Consider the following 22110-nt stretch of genomic DNA (forward strand, 5'->3'; position numbering starts at 1 on the left):
CCAGGGACACTCAAAATACTGCAAGACCCCAGGTGACAATGAAAATTTGATACAAGCCAGAAGAACTGTGTGTCATCTGCTTTGGGCTTTTCATAACCGTGTATGGAAAACTACAGACCATCGATGCGCTGGCATCTGCAAAACACAACAGACTGTCCAATCCCACTGGCAGTGAAATCTGTATTAAATTGCTTTTTGTCATTCTGTAGTAACGTGGAACTTGCAGGACTTAAATCATAACTTGGTCCCTCTTGTTGGTCACCGTTATTTCACTAAGAGTAAAAGCTCCCAAACTATCAAAACCTGAACCAGGTAGAATGGCATACTGGTAGGGTTTTTTTTTTTTTTTTTTTTTACTAGAGAAATTAATATGGTATGTTTCATTTCATATATATTATTCTCTTCCATCCTGAGCACTAAGTACAGCAGAAACCAAACCAATACCTATTCCAACATAAAGGCAACACAAAAATAATTAGTGTCCTAACCCACTATTCCGGCAACTGCACGTTGACCTTATCAGGAGACTTCTCCACCATAATTAACTACATTATTTTGGAACTAATGCTGATGGAAAAGAAAACAAAAGGAAAAAAAAGTGTATGAAAGTCATAGGGACTTCATTTTTAAAGTAACTGAGGTGAGCTGAAAAAACAACAGCACCATCTAGGGGTTACTGCATGTTCTTACATAGGTGGATAGTCAGGACAAGTAAGATAAATGTTTTTTTAGGTTTTGTATTTTTAGTTCGAGTTACTCTCGTTGGAATTTAATCTTAACTACAATATCAACAGTAAAATCACAGCTTAAAAAAAAGACTGACGCAAAAAGCTGTATTAGACTTTGGATGAAATCTACTTACAGTAGTACTTCAGCACCAAAAAGTGGGCAGTTAGGCTGATAGATGTATATACAATTAAATGATATGTCAAAGTCTTAAAATGCTTAGTTATTTATAATGAAATCTATACAAAACAGTTAAAAACGTGTTTTTATATACATTTGGAAAAAAAAAAGTATTGTCTTCATTAGCAGAATGTATTAAAACTGGTTCTCTTATCCCATCTGAACCCAAACCTCTCTCTGTGGCTTGTAACTATCACAAAAACCCAATGTATTGCTTCAACAAGCCGAGTCATAAGGCTAATTTCTGAAACCTACCACTGTATATCGATTTAAGCTTTTAAACTCTCAAAATGGTCACTTTAAAAACAGCATGTAAGAGTAAAATACAGATTTTTAAAAGCCTTAGCTCACTTCTAAATTCGAAGGTTCAACTTTGAAAGATGCTGAACCACTTATCCCCAATTTTGAAAAACTGATTTATAGCAAAATACATGCCCCCAACCCGCTTGTATTAGAATTAACACACCTGCCTGTTTCACAGGAACTTTTTAAACAACTTGGCCTCACTTTAAATTTTATATTTAAATAAATAATCAAATATTAACTAGAGTAGATGAGCATTTCATGTGCTTATGGCACAAAGAAATGCCTCATACACCATTACCCTACTTCTTGTAAAGCATGAAAACAAAAATCCACTAGCAAATCCACTTTGCTACCAGTTAGTGATTTTGCTTATTTCCAAAGATTCACCAACAAGAATTTAAAAAAAATAAACTATATTTTTAGGCTTATGAAAAAATCTTAACTCTAAGTGAGCACAAGTGCAAGAAAGCTAACCAATTCCAAAATTCCTGGGGCTTTTCCAGCACTGTCAGAGACACTTTTTCTCTCACATGCTATTTAAAAATACAAATATTTATTAAACATTCTCTTTTTTTGATGGTGTTTTGCTCAACAGCTAACAAAAAGACACAGCAAAATAACGATCCCTTTTCACTGAAAGCTGTTTCAGTATCTGGGCAAGGGCTTCAATAGCATGAGCTGTAGAATTCGCTGCAGATTTGCTTTTTAACAGGAGTACATTCCACTGTCACAGGTTTACTAAATCTTGGTTTGGTGGTTTTTTTTTTTGTTTTTTTTTTTTGAAACACTTTTTAAGATGCAGCTTTTGCAATACCGTCTTGTTAAAACACACTGATGCTTCAAGGGTCCAATGAACAACTCTAATAGGCAAAGTGCTCTAAGACATCACAATACAAGGGCATCTTGGATACTCAAAATCCCAAGATATTTTAAAGTGCACTCCAGTGTCCCAATTCCTTAGGATTGTTCAGCAGAACTTCGAGAGGGGCTGGGCTCCGTGCCGTCCTCAGTGCTACTGTCCACATCTTGCTCCACTGCTGTCTCCTCATCGTCGAGGCGCTGACTGGTGAAGTTGTTGAGCTCCAGGAGCCCGCTGGGTTCCACTACCACATTGGAGCTGGAGTGACAAGGGATGGAATAGTGAGGGATAGTCTGAAAGAAAGAAAAAAAGATTTAAGTTTTAACACGCACAGTTTTCATAGCTAAAGGCATCTGCGCAAGCACAGGTACTCAGGGAAAAGGGATATTTGGTTTCCAAGTGCAACTTTCCCTAGCTAAGGCCCACTGCATGTTACATCAGTAAAGCTTCAAAGCACGCTTTCATCAGAGGAGGTTGCCAAAGATAAAATTTGAATAGTCTTGCTCTTAAGGCACTGATCTTGGGCCTTGGATCTTCACTACAGGTCTGCGACAGCATAACCAACAGCTAAACCACCAATGCCAATGCCCACCATCCATCATTTCTCAAACGCAAAGCAGAGATAATACTTTCTTCAGCTGTATCTTTTTCTTATCTTTTTCAGACAAGACATTCAGATGTAAGGCCTAGCTATATCTTTTGTATACAATACAATACAAGCTCCGGCCCTGCTCAGAGCTGCAGCAGCATAGAGTCTGAGGAAACGCAACAGATTTAAGCTATTTATTTCTGCTTATACTTTCATAGGTTCTAGAAACTAAATCTGTAACTTTATACAACTGAAATTCTGGGCAGTATTTTACTTTTGAAACAGCTCGTAGCACGCCACAACGATAAACAATACAGATTCTCAAAATACACAGATTTGAAGTAAAATAGAAGTCTACCTTTGTCTATTTAGGGAAATAAGGACTAAAAATGAGTACAAAAATCATGATTTCTACAAAAGCGGTTAGCTGCAATGAAGATTTTACAAAGTAACATGAAAAATTTGAAAGCTCTGTACACAAGTTATTTCCCACATCAGAAGCATTTTCACTACAAGACAAATATGATACACAATAAAACCATTTCAATCCACACTGTTGTTTGTGTGAACATATACCATGCCAACTCATCTATAAACATTCGTACTATACCCCTATGAGTCCTCAGATGACTTAAATCCTTCCTCAGTTGACGTTCTGACCACGTATTACATCATAAACCATCATATTTAAGACAGCAGAATCAATGAAAATACCAATCATCAGTTAGGCAATGACTCAAAAGCATTTAGGCTCAAGATCAACAGTCATTTTATCTCGAAAGTGGTAAGACTGATTATAAGTGAAGTTAACAAGCTTTCTTCTGAATCCAAACCTTATTTCCCATTAAGTAGAACCCCACTACTTCGTTTCTTGTGCTAATTTTATACTTGGAGATAACATTGATACTATAAAAAAATTCTAGATCATAGTTCCATAGTAAATGTTAAAGGTCACATTTTTAAGCATTTTAAATAAAAGTACTCTGTAAAATTAAATGAGTTTGGTTTGTTTTCTTAACAGAAGAGAAAGGAACACACCGAGGACACAGTGAATTATACAGTGCTAGAGAAACTTGAGCTCAATTTAAGAATAATTACACACTTTGAAGTAGTAATCCATTACAAGGGTAAGAATAAAAAAAAACCCCAAACTGGGGAAGGAAAACAAAAATACTCGAACACCATTCAGCTGCTATCATCACATTAGACACGAGTTTGCTCTGCTCAACCTTTGCCTTATTTGCTCTGGTCTTCTCTTACCTGGATAACAATTTCTGATGAACTCTCTTCAGCTTTCTTTTGTGATATATTCTGAATGTGTATAAACTGGTTTGTTGTAGGTATTCCTTGTGCATCGAGTTTCCTCTCTGTTAAAGTAGGACCAACAGCAGGAGGACTTGAACTGGATTCTGTACATGTCTGTTGCTGGGGGATGGAAGTTGCCGTCATCCCTACTGCAGTCACCCTCGGCACCTGGGTACAAGGTGACGACGCGGCTTCGCTAGCGAGTTTACTAGTGGACATGGCCTTGTTTGGGGGATCCGCTATCGTATGTTCTATGTTTGTATCAATCTGAGCTTCCACCATAGACACTCTCAAAATATCTGCTACTGCTGTCTTCGCGGATGCCTGCATGGGAAATAGGCTGGTAACCGGCAATGCCAGTTTGGGCACAGAACTGCCACCTGCTACCTTTGAAACAGAAGGAGGCTGACGCCCCTCAAAAGTTATCTTTGTAACAGTGGATCCTTGCGTTATAATTGGATGCTGCACCTGAAAATCAAATTTTTGTTGTGCATGTTACAGCTAATTTTTTTTTTTTTTTAAATTGAAAATCTAATCAATATTTCCAAGGACAGTATGGCACAAACAACATACTTGCTATTAGGAAGACAGTTGAAACTCAGTGTTTTAACAAAGGAATTAGCAATGATATGGTAACAGTTAATTGAAGCCTGGGGAAAAGCAGCTTTTTAGGCTGCTAGATAAGGATTGTAGCAGTATAATACCACAGCAGCCTCGTTTTCCTTTGGGATTTACATCCCCATGTGATGTTTGTTAACCCTCTTGTTTTCACATGTATTCCTGAAAGGGCCAAAAAAAAAAAAAAAAAAAAAAAAAAAATTGTACTTTTCTGGAGTTAAATACATTTTTTTTCCCCCACATTCCTCAGTCTTTACATTTTCCCCTCCCAAAGAAAATCAAATTACTCCTGTACATGAAAGCCATATAACTTCAGGAAGATGTAAACTACAAAGGAAGACGTACAATGGAGAGCCTTAGGAGACTGCAGTGTATTCATCTTTATTTCCACAGAAATAAAAAGTGCTACGGGAACGGAAATTAGTAACGTGTCTTATCTAAAAATTAAAAGAAAATAATTAGGGACAAATTCCATGCACCAGTGGTGGCAGAAATTCATAAAAACTGTCCAACAAAACACGTTTGTGAGCTCTATGGATTTTCCCCTATAACATGTGCTTCTCTTTCCTAGTGTCAACCTTCTGATGGGGTAATTAATACCAGCGGAATGAGGAGTTCTCTCTTGCCAGGACAAAACACTGCTACAGCGACAGGGTTGGTGTTTCGATTATTTTTTTTTTTTCCTTGAACAGCGACGTGTATTTTGCATGCTATCAATATTCCGTTACCTGGCTTGCTGGCTGTTTCTCTGAAGAGGCAGGTAGCTGCATTTGACTCTGGGGGGGTTGGGGTTGCACGTAGATTTTTTGTGCCGTTGGTGCCTGTTGCAGTTTGGGCAGCTGCTGCGTGGTTTTTACTGCAAGCACCTGTACTACAGTTTGCTGTGGCTGTGCCACTAAGGTAGGGAGTTGCCTTTCTTTGGCCATCATGTGGTGTGGGGGGTGCTGTGCATCTGGTTTGGTCTGTGCTTGCTCTTGCTGCAGGGGGGTTAGCTTTTGATGCCTTATAGAAAGTTGGGGCATTTGTGGGAGTTTGTGCTGGATTTGATCGGCCTGCAGGTGGATTGTCTGCTTCTGCTTAGTCTGGAAACACTGCAGAGTTTTCACTTGCAGTTGAGTCTGTTCCAGCTGTGGCTGACTCAGTTTTTGCTGTTTTTGTGCCTGCGATTGTGTCAGGGCAGATCTGTAAAACAGGCCGGTCTGAGGATCTAAGGTGTCCATCTCTTCCACTTCTCCTTCCTCGGTTCCAAGTTGTTCACTGTGTTTGGTAAATGCAGTGTGACTGCTTAAGGCCTTAATAAGAAGAAGTTAGAGCAAGTTAGTCAAGAGAAACATAAATTATAAGAATACAACATCTAAAAATAATTTTTAATGTTTCAACTGCACTACTTTACTTCACCATTACAGACTCTCAATTAATGTATAAGAAGATACCCTTACATAGAGATTCCACAATATGTAAGCAATCGATAGCTATTTTTATCATGTTAAAATGTGGTATGTCTCTATGTGACAACATTAACTGCATAACTAATCCTCACTGGAGATTACATAGCCCTCGCATGTGTCATACTAAGGTTCAAAGCCCCTAAGGCTGCATGGCAGCTGGATTTGAAGTAGCAGGGATTAGCAGGTGATTGATCCAGTAGCTCCTCGTTAAAGCCAGAGTCTCTCTGCACAACAAATTCTTATTCTGCCTCTTGAGCGCCTAGTCATCTTCTCCATGATTTCTTCTGCTGCTCCCCATAGACCTACAGTCTACCCTATTTCAGCAGAGATCCTCTCTTCTCCTTCCTTCCTCAAAATTGTATTGCAATTTTTCTTGGGCATTGCACAGAGTGTTTGATTTTTTTGAGGGATTTGAGGGAGGAAGAGATCAACGTTACTATGCTTTGTATACCACGGTATAAACATATTAATAAATGGCCTTAGCAAGATGAAGCAGCCTACTCAAACACCTGTGAAAATACACTCTCTGAAGTAGGTTTATAACCCTAACATAGTACTGTCCTGGTCCACAGCTGAAGTTCCCAGAAGTTAAAACACTGAAGAGTTGAGCAGGTCTTGAACAAACACATCGGAGTGGCTTCAGTAAGATTTCACCACAATCTACACCGTTGGAAGTGTTTGGGATCCTCACGGTACTGGTCTAAATATGATCATACTTCTTGATTCAGAGAAGTTTGCCTATTCACGAACTAAAGCCCTCAAATCAAAAAGACACTGTGTGCTCTGTGTACTGACCAGATTCTGCTTCGTCCCTCTTCCCCCTACACTAACGCCAACATAATCTAAAGAGCCTAAACCCTTGCAATACAACATACAGAAAAGAGCAGCCTGTTGCTGCTGAAGAGATGACATACAGACAGCAAGAACTCATCTAGGAATCCCTATCTTTTCCACAGTGGCTGTTAATAACTCTTACTTAATAATCTCAAGTAATCTCATTAATTGCTTCCCTTTTATCCCACCACCCTTCACCATCAAAATAAAGTTACTCCTTTGCCCTTACACTTAGCATTTTCAGTGGCAGCAACACGACACATTCATTCAGAACAAGCCCTGGTCCTATATAATTCATATAGCCTACTGCTGTTTATAGACTGTTGGGAAAAGAAAGGGTACAACCTGCTGCATGATATGGGTAATTGCTCCTGTAGAGGATGCAGGGATAGATTTCACCACAACAGAAGTCTGCGTTGCTGTCTGCGACTGAGCCACATGCTGCAGCAGAGTCCTCTGGGGCTGAGATGACTGCTGGTGGGGCTGGGACCGATGACTGACTGAAAGTAAAGAGGTCAGTGGCACTTCTCCAGAACTAACTGCAGTAACTTCAACTATTTGCTTTCCACTTAAGCTTCAACTGAAAGCATCTATGAGTGAAATAAAGATCTGAGTATGAAAAACATCTTCTACTGTATGCTAGCTGCAACCTTAAAGGGTAGATCTATTCTGAGAAGCCTCTTCAAGTAGCAACTCAGGGGTTTTGCTTTTGTCTGTTTCCTAAGTAATCATGCTTGGTCCAAACCTTCTCTGGCCTCCCTCTCCCAACACACCAACTTTGCAAGCAGAATTTATACTCGATTTTCAGCTGGGCTCTTTATACAGCACCAGCACAACACTGTAGAGCACAAGTTATTCTGTGGTTTTTACACTGTTAAAAGCACTTGCACAATTGACTGCAATTAAGAACAGCACGCCTTGCTCACTGAATTTCTACCACTGATAAACTGCAAGAAATACTCTCCAGAGCATAGGCTAAATTGGAAAGATTAGCAATTAGAAAATGTTTGGGTATTATGAAAGCAAGTGAGGTTGATCAGAAATCACAGACCAAAAGATGAAGACCTTGTCATGGGTCTATGTCACTTTTTAGAACAGATCCAGCATGAGTTATGGAGCTATGGTGATGGCTCCCTAATTAAACAGTGGACTGACAGAGAAATGATCTTCTGCTGAGAAAAAAACCACAAACCATTCTATATTGCAGTCACTGGTAAGACATGAATCCCAATTACTTTATGCCTGTCCACACTAATATGTAAATATTTGCTTTCATTAACTTTTCAGTTACAAAATAATTAATAACTGAAGGAGAACAAGCAAAGTTTAAATTCAGTTGTAACGTAACTTAAGGTTAAAAAGTTTCTAGTGACCTTCCTGAAAGTTAAAAAGAAAGGTCATATTTTGAATTAATATGATAATTTTACTTTTCCACTCCAAGAAAGGAGTTGGATTATATCAATACCGGCCTCCATGCCGTGCCAGATCCATCGTGGATATCCCCCAACAGTTCCTGCACAATTGAAAACGTCATTTAAAAATAAAGTTTCTAACCTATATGGTTGTGTAGATATTCTTCCGAATGTGAACCAATACAGTGTTGTCTTCCTGAGTCTGCAGACAGACAAAAAATGGTGACACTAAGATGTGTGAACCGCTCCCTTCATCTCACGAGGAAGCACATGCTGCATCCCAGCTCCCATATAGATTAAAGTGTGCCTAATCCTTTGGTCTAGGCGCATGCAGGAGATTTCACAACAGTTTACAGACTGTTTACTATCTTACTACTGAATTTTTAGCAGAAAATATAGCTATGTGGATTACTGATTAATCCTGAGAAGCACAAATCAAACCAAAAAGAAACACTCCATTACCTGCATTCCCTGGCAGTGTTCACAGAAACTGGGGGAAGGCACAAAAATGTAAGAGCAAAATGACCAGTTTTGTGCTATAGCAGAAAGTGCTGCCAGTCAACCCACAGCAGCCTGCATTTCTCTGGTAGATTCCTGTGTATCAACTCACAGTTTGCAAAAATCCCAGTATTTCAAATAGTAATCACAGCTCAGGGAAATTTTCAGCTTTTGTACTTTGTATGGCTTCTAAGCTGCGCAAAGATACTGTAGACTGTAATTTCCCATCCTCCCTGCAAAGAGCCCTATTTTACATCAACTTTTATGGTGAGACCCATCAAAAACTGGAACCTTGAACAGAAGCTCAATGCACAGTATCTGTGTCAGTGAAAATAACTGATGTGTTAATTGGAGATCACTTGAACACTATTTATTGTACTTTTGAGTTTGTTTTAAAAGAGATCCAAGGGAGCATGACTCAAACATTCAAAACTGAAGCCAGATACAGTAAGTGTTATTTAAAAGAATAACAATAACATCCCTCCCCAGTTCCAATTTCACACAACTTCAATTTAGACCATAGAAGGGACGGAAGCGAGGGGAGGAGGTACAGAGCAGGCAAACAAAAAATGAGAATATCAGGTTGGACACTTAACACTAAAAACACTGGAGTTACAGATATGTTCTCATACAATTTAATATAATCAAGTTTTATTCCTCTTTTCCAATGCAGATTTTCAACACACTTCTGCTTTCATTTTCCAAATAAAGTAGGGAGACCAATAATGTGGACTTAAGAATTATCAAAATGGAAAACAGCTAATTTGATCTTCTCACGTATGTATGGGAAGTGGCTCACAACTAGTGTTCTGGGGTAGTAGGAAGCATCAGAGAGACAAGGGACTCAAGGACTTACACAAAATGGACAACCAGATAGAAGTCAAGAGTTTAAAAAGTTAAGAGTCAAATCCCAACCATACTTTCAATTTGAATAGTTTATTTGTTTAAAAAGTGCAAGTTTATCAGTTCAAAGCTTTCTAGCAAATGAAGAAACTGGGGACTTACATTAGTATGCTAAATGCACACCTGGCTTAAAAACCCACTTAGTCCTGGTAAGCAAGTAACATTTTGCAAATATGGGTTAAACTAACTCAAAGTCTGACTCCTCTCAATAGGTACAAAAAATAGTATACAGTTCCTGTAACTTCATTTTCTACCTTTTCCTTACTAGACATTTTCCTTAAAGACAGGTGGGACAGCCTGTCCTCTCCATCAGATCAGGGAACAGAAAATCTGTTCAACTAGGATGTCTTGAAGCAACAACCCTTTGTTTCAGTTAGAAACATTATCCACTATGCCCCAGAAAAGCACATGCAATCTCTGTCCCCTGCACAGGGTCTCAAGAGCAGAAGAAAAGACTCCTCTACAGCAAATTATAGTGAAAACACAAAAATGAAACCAATTGCAAGAAAACTCCAAAATTAAGTCCCCAGACTTCAACTGCAAACCCGCCATCACACTACCTTAGTCACTTACCAGTTGTGATATATTCAGCAACTAATTCCGACTCTACTACAGCAATTGAAGGACTTTCTGGAGAATGCCTCTTTTCTTGGGTCATCTGGATTGGGACAGCCATTTGGCTCAAGTCAATGGTAGGCTGCCTTGGCTTCGATTCTAACTTTTCCTTCACTGCTTTAGAAGAAAAGAAAAACATAAAATAAACCTCTAATATATAAACCCCCATAATAAACTAAACCTCCAACATAAATGCCAGTTCAATTAAGTAGATAGCGAACTTTATATAATAGATTCAAACAAACTGTTACAGGATAATAAGAAAGGAATCAAGCTGATTCAAGATAGGTGCTTTTCAATTACAAAACTTATTACAACCTGCTGCTTAAGCAAGTAATAAGCTTTGAAGTTATCCTAAACAACCACATGTATTTTCACACCTGTTGTCTGCTGAAGTTCCAGCAAAGCTTTTATCGTGGAAGTAGCTGACTGAGATTCACTGGATACATCCTGGTAAATTATTGTAGGGCTTGTGTCCACAGCAATTTCATGTTCTGACCAATCTTGACTTCTTGAAGCAATCACATGGACTACAGGCTGAGAATCTGCAAAAGAACAAAAGCACATCAAGTCATCATAGAACCATTTTGGGTTGGAGGTCTCTCATCCAACTTCTTGCTTTAAAGCATGGCTATAGGTCAAAATTAGACCGGGTTATTCATTATCCGTTAGCATTTTGAACGCTGCCAAGGATGCATACTCTCATTCTACAACACTTTAGTTTTCATTACAATTGACTCTTGAAGTAAAACACTGCTGATGTTATGAACTGCCTCCACCAAAAAAAAAAGATCCTGTGTCTTAGTTGTTTGTAAAAGCTTTGGTTTGAACAAAGTCCAGCACGTTTCTTTGTATGTTGAATTTGCCTTGGATTGAACTCTTTTTCAGAAGGTTTTATCAGTTCACGTGATCAACACGTATTCAGCATTCTGAATTAACAGCTCCAAAATTTTGGTAAGTTTGTTGAATCTCAAAAACTTTTTTTAATTTACTTAAAATGGCAGTATAGACCAATGGTTACAGAATTATATAGAAAAGGTGATTGAAAGGCATGTAAGTACATTTGTTTCACTGAGAGACATTTGTTTTTATTTGATGCAGTGAAACACCCTATGGTCGCTCCTGACCAAAGGCTGGGGGTTATTTATGCCCTATTATTTATCTCCCTCAACCACACAAAGAGCTGCATCTGTATCACGGCTCGAAGCATCCCCATCAGTACTGCATGTCTGATATATGTCCTGATGCACATATATGCGCCTTTAAAAGGACCAAAATTTATGCTGCTCACATGACAGCTTTCAGTCATGCAGTGGAGAAATGCTTCAACACACTCAGGAAGGAAGGTGACAGAGCATGGGCTGCCAAAAAAACCAAGCCAAAACAAAACCAACCAACCAAACAAAAAAACCCCCAACCTGCTACACTGCCTACCTCTGGCAGATTCCCCAGAAAGAGGGAACAAGGTTCCAGGCCACAAGCATTGTAACAGTAAGTCAGAGCCCAGCAAGAAACCATTATCTCCACTTTTTGCACAGGAAATGGAGGCATATAGTAAATAGCTCATAAAAGAGAAATAAAGCCAAAAGGGAAGTTAACGATGACACTCACTGCTAACAGAACGGGTGAAAACCTGTGCTAAAAGGAGACACAGTGAGTTATATGAAACTAGCTAGCACGCTTGGGAGACAGTCCCTTCGTACTTTATGCGACACTAATACACACCTTGGGAGCTCTGGGAGGACTCTGTAGAAGAAGAGCTGCTATCGGTGTAAGTTTGTGGTTCTTCTTTCACTTCTGGGAGAGACGAGTTTCCTGTCTCTGCTACCCTTGATGCCTGCTGTAATGTTTCAGTCACCAACTGCCTAGTTTGTTCACTCACAACTGTTGCTTGAAATGTCACTGGCTTTGGTTTTATGAGAACCTAATTAGAAAGACAAATTTTGTGTATGGTAAGAGCACTCAAGAAAACATATTTGAGCAGAGTACAGGGTGCCACTCAAATAGATCAATGTACAAGACCTACATAATACTAATAATTTACTGAAAAAGTTTATCTGTAAATTCAGCAGCTCTGATTATTAAACCACAAAGCCCAATTAAATGGCAATGCACAAGAATGTACTTCTCACTCAGTAATTTGGAGTACTTAACACAATAAACCACTAAACAGTCATTTTTCAGGACTGGATACAACTATGGTGTGACAAGAGAAAGCTACGCAAGTGAGCTGCAACTTGCACTGCACCGATAAGGACAAGCACCTCTCTTCCACAGCCCACAATAAATACAGTCTTGAACAATCAAGACACGCAAAACATTATATCTGGTAAAAGTTTAGTTCTTTTAAATAATAAGTGCAACAAAAAAAAAAGCTGAAACAAAGTATCCAGAAATAAGCCAGATTCTCTGCATACAGCCCCACCAACTACACAAGGTTGCAAGGACAACCTGAACACACAATAACCAGAAAATAACTTCAATAAAACCTGATTTGAAGGATGGCCTACGTCCAGACTCTGCATCTTTATTTCCCATGATCTAGCCATTAGCAGTAAGACTTAAATAGGCGTCTAGAGCCATGACCAGACAGTTTCAGCTGTGTAAAAGACTTAGTAAATCCTTTTGGCTTGCTCTAGGCCTCCAGAAACACCTAACAAATGCAAACACTGTGCTCAAGAAATCAGAACCAAGAACACCTCATTACACCCCTAAGTCTCCTTCCCCGTAGACATATATCAATCCTGCAACAAATGAGGCAACACAGTGAAAAATTATTTACTTCCCATTAAAATTTAGCGGTACATTTCAAGACAGAAATGGGTCCTCACTGTACCTGCGTTTTCCCTTGCTGACCATAAACAATTTTAGTTGGGATGATTTTGGTGGCTGGCTGGACCGCAGACCCTATTCCTTTTGGCTGCGTAACAATCATTTTTGTGATGGGTCTTGTGGCAGTGATGATAGCAGGTTTTGCTCCTGCTGGCACTGCCTGAATTGTTTTCTCCCCCTGTAGAGAAGTCAAAGTTTACAGGTTAGCTTAGTGAAATTCTTCAGAGACACCCACTTCTCTAAAAAAAATACAGTTATAGATGAGTGTGTATACCGTGAAATCAACCTGCTGCTGCTGCAACTAGACTTATATGATACAAAAAACATTCAAAGACCAAGAACAAAAAACCCTATGACTTTGAATGGAAAAGCTACCAAAATCCCCTTTTCCATTACTTTACCTTTTGAGCAACTCTAAAGGGGTGAATAAAAAGGAGTAACTAAAAGACAGTGACAAGTTTTTTAAAGTTGCTTCAAAGAATTCACCTAAGTTGGAACTTTCCCCAAATCCTTCGAAAGTATTTTTTAAAACCTCTTATTTCTATTAACACTAACTTTTGCAAGACATCTACAAAACTTGAATTGAGATTCTAAAAAGAAATTATTTAAATATAGACCTTTGTATTATCCTCATGACCAAGACATTAATTATGTATGGACTTTTTTTTTTCTTTTTTAAACTAAAAATTTGCTTAAAAAAATGCAGATTCACAGCTGTTTCACAGGAAACATTTGACTTTGGAATAGTGCTGACATATGACTAGACTCCTGATAGCTTAAGAAGGGCAAAGACATTGAGCATGCTTTTTTTTAGCTCTGCACAGTAACAAACCAGATGAACCAGATGGCAAACATTAGCTGCCAGTTTTCCCAGTATTCCTACCAATTCCCATCAAGTAGCTGGAAATCCCGAGAACCATACTTGTTTCAGAAATATCATCACATTCTGGTGGTTTCTACTGTGTAACATCACGAGATTTCCACTTCTGTGAAAATACAGCTGTAAGCTTTGGAAACTAGGAAAGTTCAAAATCTTAAAAAAAAAAAAAAAAATTCCTAAAACGTTTAAAAAAAACCCTCCCTACTCAGCTCTGCTACTCAGGCAGACTTTTAAAGATTACATGATTCATGCATTAAATCTCACAGTTCTATCTAGGAACATAAAGCACGTTCATAATTTTTATTTACTAGCACTTACAGGTAAACCCAGTTGAAGCTGAAATCTTGATTTTGTTCTTACTACACATGAGGTTATCCAAAACATAATTCAACACTACTCAGGTACAGGATGTTAGTGTTACACGTCACATAAATTGGAAGGTGGTACCCTTACTGTGAAAGGTTTATTTCTGCCCTTTACATCCCAAAAGATAAAACGGTTGGACATGCAAGCTTATAACACAGGACCGTGGTTCTCACTAGAGCACAAATAAGGTAAGATTATAGTAATTTTCTTCTACTTAATCCCTTCAGGATTACAAAATCATTACCCATGGAAAAAAGGCAAGCTCAAAAGTTTTTATTTTCCTTTAACTTTGAGAACATTTCCAGCTTGTTTTAAGCATCTTTTATACCCTGCAAAACATGCTTGCTTTTCAAACATCCCTGACATGAAGGCATGCTGTATCTGTTAAGGAGCTCATGCACAGTTTCCTTTTAATAGGGACTTTAGCAGAATGAATGCAGCAGCTACCACACAGCCTGTCACTTGGCTATCGATTTGAGACTCTTACTTACCCCAGCATTCAACAGCGTTGTGACAACATTTTTGCCTGGAAGCCCTTGAATTGTAGTTCCTTTTCCAGTAGTCTTTTGCACAACAATCACATTGGGTTTGGATGTCATTGGAATTGTAGTGATTTTGGTTGTAGTTCCTAAATTTTTGTGGGAAAAGAAATAAGGTGCAGTTTATCACAGGCACATTTCCTTCCACTGTAGAAGTTGGTGACCTATATAGGAATCATTATATTTAAATCTGACAGCACAACAAAAAAAAAAAAGGGCAGCATCTGGAATGGCAATTTACACCACCCAACTCAACATACAAAGATTAGACACCCACTCTACAAACCTTTCACCTACAGTAAAAATACGCATGCCCAGGACAGAGTAATTTATTCTATATTAGGACAGTCAGCCCCTTCTCACAAATTACAGAGCAGACTAATACAGCTTTCTCAGGCTAACATGTCTAACTTTTCAAAGGCTAAAATTAGGGGGGGATAAAGACACCACTAATACTCAACTCAAGGTCCTATTTGCACAGACAAATATTCTTCTACAGATAACTTCTGTAGAAGAATCTACGTACCAAGAACGTATCTCCAGTCAAGACAAATACCAGCTCTTTCTGGCATTGAACTGTTGTAATACAAGTGACGAGTAGTGTATTGAAAGAAGGAAGGAAAAAAGAAAAATATGCTATTGTTTTACAATCAGTTCTTAAAAGTTGAGAAGTGTGGGTTGTTTGGGTTTTTTTTGAAGAGCTGTGTTGGCTATTTCTGTTCCTCTCCCAGTATTTAATTAGTTCCATTCCCTGTATCAGGTTTTTATTCACCTGCAGTGACAGGTAATTCTGGTCAGCCCTCCGCAGTCTACAAGAGTACATATACTGATATGTAAGTCATCAGTGTTATCAGACTGCCATTTCAATATCTACTCAGACAGCTTTTTATCAACACCTTCCACTTTCTCCTTGAAGAAAGTCCCACTCAGTCACAGCACAGCTACAAACCCAAGGATTCCCCTTACTAACTTCTACCTATTAGGCATGCCTGTAGATACTTCACTATGTATTTGATTAATAATTCTACTAATTCTGGGAAAGGGAAGACATGCTGAGACAAGATCATGAATTACTTAACTCTGGTGACTTCAGAGGCATCTAACGACAGCTCCCTTAGCAAAAAAAACCAAACAAAAAAAAAAAGCCCAAACCAACCCCCTAAAAAACCCAACCCCCCCCCCAAAACACCACAAACCACCACCAACAAAAAAAGCAGGCATCCTTTCCAAACTTGTGTTGTTTCAGGACAATCATTATTATCCTTATCAGGACCAGCCAAGGGTTTCCCTGCGTTAGCTAGTGCTCAGGAGAATACTACTTGCGTTTGTGTATAAACTCACTAGTAGATCTAGAAATCTTCTTAACAACTCATCATACCCGTAACAGGCTAAAAAAGTTACTTGTTCCCAAAAAAGCTACTGTATCAGCCCTACATACCATTTTGTAGAAATCAGGATCTGAAAAACTGAGGTACCTCTTACCAGACTATACCCCAGAGCAGGTTTACAGGATAGATTGTGCAGCACCTTCCAGTGACAGGAGCTGGCTGGTGCCATGTCACGTCTTTGCTAAGCACCAGCAATGGGACCTCTGAGTAATTTAAAGGTATTACTAGACAATTTAAAGATATTACTAGACAGGATAAACAGACCCAGCAGATCTTGCTGTACATGTGCACCTAGCTAGGAAGTGCAGCAGACCTTCTCTGCATTAGCACTGTTTAAGTCCAAAACAGATACTAAGAAATTGTCACTGGTGTGAGTGTGCTTGGTCCTGGTCCTAAAGAGACCCTATGTTTAGAGGTTATACAGGCAGAGAGCACCAAGGCTGGTCAGCAGACTAACAAAGATAAGCAGCAGGGTCTGCATGAGGCTAAGAGGAAAAACTTAAGTAAGAACATGCAGTAAGGGAAAGACAGGCTGTCACTGATAAAAGAACAGGATAAGGTGGAGACTGCACAGCTGAATTTAACATACACAGTTCATTTTCATTCTGGTTCTTTGGATGGGCAGTGGAATAGAAAAGGGCAGCATCCAGATTATAAAATGCTTTAAACTGGAGCCAATACAGTTTTCTGATCTTTCTGCCCTCTAACAGAGGCCAATATAGTAGTCCTCCTCCCCCACATTTCTCTTTTCCTCCCAGGCATCCCTCACATTAGATGTTTCCTTCTTAAACACAAGAACTACTGCAATCCTTAAGAACACCACCTCCATAACCTCTACCCATTACTTCATCCTCAGCTATTTTTCTTCTGAATTAACAACTTCTCCAATAAATGTCCTCATAATTATTTGAGCATGCAACCCACAGAAAAGCCCTGAACAATTACAGTAAGTCTAAAGTTACTTTTGAAATAAGTCTTAATACCAAAGTACTCATATGCCTACCAGAAACAATATTACTGCTGATAATCTTCCCTCCCAGCGTAGCCAGTGATTTTGGTACTACGGTAATGATGCTACCGCTTGTAGTTTTCACATAAGTAGCAGCCCCTGGAGTTCCAGCCATCCGAGCCCCTATAGAGGGGCTAACTGTTGGCCGTGTATATGTTGCTTGAGTTCCTGTTTTAAAGAAAGAACAAGAAAGTTCACTGTTAGAACATGATCCCCTACTAGTATTTGTGGAAAAATAAGTTAGTTTAGAAAAAAAGCATTAGATTTTATTCAAAGAGACCCCACACTGCAATTTTTACCACCCTTTACAATTCTCCTAGTACTTTTTAAACCCAGACAGCAATATTCAAGTATATATCAACTTTAAATTGATGTAAGAGTCTTCTAAAGTATTCTACCAAATATTCCATGACTGCCATATTTTAACTCATGTCCTTGTATCTAAGATTGTAATTTTCAATAGGTGTTTAGATTCTGCCTGTATGTTTGCCACTTGCTTCCTCAGATGCCCAAGAGTTAGGCATTTGATGACACCACCAGAACTGATCCCTTCCTCTCCTGAAAGACACCTATACTCTCACTTCTCCTATATGACAAATTGTTTATAAAGAACACCACGAATGACTGGTCTAAATATCACTCTAAGACAAAAAATATAATTTATAATGAAAATGCAATTTTACGGATTTAGCGTTTAGCAGTACAAAAGAAACCTCCCGACAAGGTATAAATGCTGTTTTTTCAGACCTACTCCTTCTCAGAATGGAAACAGAACTGAGTCCACAAAAGAAACTTGCTCAAAATAATAATGAGTCAACAGCTACACGAACATTGTAATTCCATTCTGCTTGTACTGCTGCACTAGTGCACTACAGACCTTAATTGGTAAAGATCACAGAGCAAAACAGTTTGTTACAACAAGAAAGCCATGTGTTCAAATCCAAGAGAGCACAATACAGGTTTAACCAATTAAATGAACTGCAAAACTGCTAGTTTGTGGGGGTTTTTTTAAATGTTCTTAAGAGTGGTTTTATGAAGTACTCCCAACCCATGCTAAAAATTCAGGAAGTTAGTTAATTATAGAGTTTTCTGAAAACTAGAATAAAGTTGCCTTTCAAGTTTTTCTCATACAAGTTTACAATCTGAGCAGTCTGCATTATTTCTGATCTTTAACCAGTAAGAAAACACAAATACAACTAGATTCCCAGAAAAACACTGGGAGTTTAAAATTCAATTTACTGGCTTTTTTATAAATTCACTGAAGGACTATGAGCAAGTCACCTGTCTTTTAAAGTCCATATATGTAAAACAGGAATGATGCTGACCTATCTGCTTGAGGTACCTAAAAAGTTAAATTAATGTAAATTGTCTAATATAAGGTGCTACAAAAGTGCAAAGTATCAGTGTAAGCTGCAAGAAAATTTCCTTTAAAATATACCCAGTGGGGAAGGAATGATCATATTTTTGTGTACCAATTCAAAAAGACCGTAAGAGGAATAAAAGAGCACTCAGTGCAAAAATCCTAATCTAGAATAAGTATCAACAAGACTGTGAATGTGCTGTTGTGTTCACAAGGGAGAAGTGCTTTTTTTTTTTTTTTATCCTAATAAACCACATTTGATCACCTGTATGTCTGGGTTTACCCTCCCTTCCCTTCTCAGAGCCATAACTTACCAGTGGGAGTAGTGACCAGTTTAGTTGTCATGATAGTCCCATTACTGCTAACCACCATAATAGGTGAATTGCTACTGCTGGGCAAGGTCGCTGTAACTGGTTTGGGAAGGATTTTACTGGGCTGCACCTGTTGAGTGATTATTTTAACACCTAGGAAAGGAGAAAGGTCACTGTTAAAATACAGGCACGAAAAGTTACTTTCTGAAATGCTTTCTCAGACCAAGCCCTAGTGGGCAAGTAGCCTCACAAGGCTTCCATTCTGAGCCCATGTATTCTTGATCCTGAAAAATATTTTTTTTCTTTGGTTTGTTTTTTTTTGCCTGGGTTTTTTTGTTTGTTTTGCAAATAACAAGACAGTCATCATCTTTGCCTTTCATGTGCCTGTTTCAGTTCCTAGCTACTCCCACTGAGGCATGGGATTCCATTCCATCATTGATTTGTTGTAGTGATTTTTAACCTTTTCTGGTCCATGATTCAAAAAGTAGAACATTTCCCAGGAACCAACAGGTTACAACCAATACTGAATTGGTTCATATACAATGAACCATCTAAAAGTGAAATAGCTCTTCATCAATTTAGTCTGTAAATTCTAATGTGTCTTAATTAGCCTAGTCGAATTTCATCCCTCTGAATAAATTAAAAAAAGCTTTCTGCACAAAGAGCATTAGTGGGTGTAGGGAAGCAACTGTGACACTGGCTAGGGAAGGTTGCTTTAAGTAAACTGCTCTCTCTCCTCTTGATTTATTGGTTATCTTGAAGCCACAAACAAATTGGGCTGAAACAAGCTCTGAGCCGAATCAGCAAGAACAAAGGATGAGGACACCTTAGTATAGCAAGGATTCTGCTCCCTCTCTCTCAATTGTGTAGTGGAATGGGACTTCTGCAAGCTTCACTTCTCAGTTGCAAACCAGGAGATTCACGTCATCTGTTCAAAAGTATATCCAGGACACTTGCATCTTATGTTCTGTTCCATGACGAGGTAAGTGTATTGCATTGTGTAGGTCAAATGCCATGAAACACCCAGCCTGAATTAATCCCACCTAAATGTAGGCACTTACATTTGTACACAAATATTTCTAGGTGAACAATTTTGTCCACTCGGGATGTGAAACATCCTCTGGAGATGTTTTCTTCTTTCTACTTTGACTATAAAAGCCATACAGAGCAAGTAAGCTCCAAACTTAAATAACGAAGTTAGGAAAGAGAAATTGAAGCCTTTGCATCATCCAGACTCAAAACCAGATAAAAAGCAAAGTCTCTTTGAAAATTGATTCACATTTTCCAGAAAGAATAGGTATCAGATGGTATTTGCAAAGAAATTTCAACTAAAAAGCACACTGAGGCTAAACCCATGGTAGAAGGCAAGGAGTGAAGCTCTTATTGATCAAATATTGTTCAATGACCGGAGGATGGAGGCCTCTTATCTGTCTTCATTAGTAATTTTTTCTTAGGCAATAGTCCTATAATCCAAAAGGAAGTTTATCAACACACAGGAGTAGAGCTGTTTACTTTTTAATTCTATGGACTATTTTAGTTCTTTGATCTAAATAGTATGAATTTAAAATAATAATTTTACTGACATGATTAATATGAAATATGGACATAAAAATACTTTGCACTTTTATAGCACTTCTTCGTTTAGAATTAGATCACTTTGCAAGCAGTACTTCTTACTGCATCTTATGGAGATAAGGACTATATTCTACAGCAGAGTAAAGCCAAGATAGAAAGATTACATGACTTGCCCAAAGTCAACTGAATGAGTCAGCATTCCAAAAAGAATCGAGTCCAACTTCCAGTCTCAGATCTAATTGTATTTGTTTTGACAAGTACCTCAAAAGTACGTTTTGATTTCTGGACCCAAGAAAAGAATTAAAACATGGATTAACTTCTTTTTGCAGTTGATACAGTTGAACAGCTCTTGGATCTTCAGAAAACTGGTGTCTTCCAGGTTGCCAATCACATTACATTTGAAGATATTTACATACCTTTCAATCTCTAAAGATAAAACATTTACTCCTAAAGCATGGTCTGTAATACCTGAACCAAACAAGAAGAGTGACAGAACCAAATTCTTCAATTAATTTTAGCTGAAAACATTAAGATATCCTTCACTATCTACTTACAGCCAGGTTTAATGCCAAATCCTGTACTCAAGTAATTACGCCTTAATGATAGCTCCCCATGCACATTTTGGGACAGCATTCTGCCCTACTTTCTTGAGTTGTGGTTAGACCTCACCAATCAGCAATATGACCCAAGATTAACTCCAACTACCTGATTCCTGTTTGATCTGAATGGTGGGCTTGATGCCAGGTGGCAACTGAGATTGCTGTGGCTGCTGCTGAGCTACAGAAGACTGCACCAGCTGTTGTTGCTGCTGCTGCTGTTGCTGCTGCTGTTGTTGCGGTTGCTGTGGCTGGGCCTGTTGTATTTGGTGCAGCTGCTGTTTAGGGGACTGCTGATGCTGTTTGGGAAACTGTGCTAAGATCTGAGTTGGGTTCCCAACCAAACCTTTTGGGGAAGGTAGTCTGGTAGAGGCAACTTTAATTGCCGATGTAGACACACCTGTGAAAGAGTAAATGGTTGAAAGTTGAACAGTATAACAGAAAATAAAAATATTACAATTTCTAAAATAATTTTACATTTAAACTATTTTTACTACTGAAAAATGCATAGATACACATGAGGAAAAAAAGCTCCCACAGAGCAGAAGTGCTCTGTTCAGAGGCAAAGGACCTTATACAGATTTTCTATGTGGCAGAAGAACAGCAGCTAATGGAAAGACCACAAGCCCAGTCCACTTTCTGTACGCCTTGTAGTAAAAATAATTTACAAATATTTTCAAAGTCTGATCTTTAAGCTGCAAGAAAGCAAAATATTTATAGTGAAAATCATGACTGCAAAAAAAGTTAGGGGTATGAGAACGACAAATATCAAACCCATCAACATTAGGACAGAGTATCAGTGAGCGCAACGTTATTTTAAAAGAATGAATCAAGTAACGGTATGTAATTTAGAAAACTGTGGAACATGCTTTTTTTTTTGTGCTGATAGGTTAGGTGATCTTACAAGTGAAAGTGATTAAAAGTAAGTTTGCAGTAAGATGGAAAGTTCCCAAATAAATCT

General features: G+C 38.4%; 1 protein-coding gene across 14 annotated transcripts in view; it reads right to left on the reverse strand.

Annotated features, from left to right (window-relative positions):
* Positions 1-836: 836 nt before the first annotated feature.
* The window catches only part of EMSY (EMSY transcriptional repressor, BRCA2 interacting), a 41064-nt gene continuing 19790 nt past the window's right edge, over positions 837-22110 (reverse strand). For 4 of the 14 annotated variants that reach the window (XM_041118578.1, XM_030042671.2, XM_030042662.2 and 1 more), the window contains 13 exons: positions 21259-21549; positions 18982-19131; positions 17302-17475; positions 14863-14999; positions 13130-13303; positions 12019-12217; positions 10674-10838; positions 10252-10410; positions 8420-8479; positions 7211-7365; positions 5312-5875; positions 3921-4433; positions 837-2364 (listed from right to left, as the gene is read on the reverse strand). In XM_041118578.1, coding sequence (XP_040974512.1) covers positions 2170-2364; positions 3921-4433; positions 5312-5875; positions 7211-7365; positions 8420-8479; positions 10252-10410; positions 10674-10838; positions 12019-12217; positions 13130-13303; positions 14863-14999; positions 17302-17475; positions 18982-19131; positions 21259-21549 — 2936 coding nt within the window. In that variant the 3' untranslated portion in view covers positions 837-2169. Of the gene's footprint in view, positions 2365-3920; positions 4746-5311; positions 5876-7210; positions 7366-8419; positions 8480-10251; positions 10411-10673; positions 10839-12018; positions 12218-13129; positions 13304-14862; positions 15000-17301; positions 17476-18981; positions 19132-21258; positions 21550-22110 lie in introns of those variants that run through there. The other 10 variants (XM_030042672.2, XM_030042667.2, XM_041118580.1 and 7 more) reach the window with 8 other exon arrangements.

Source organism: Aquila chrysaetos, chromosome 19 (genome assembly GCF_900496995.4).
Source record: "Aquila chrysaetos chrysaetos chromosome 19, bAquChr1.4, whole genome shotgun sequence".
Classification (NCBI taxonomy): Eukaryota; Metazoa; Chordata; class Aves; order Accipitriformes; family Accipitridae; genus Aquila; species Aquila chrysaetos.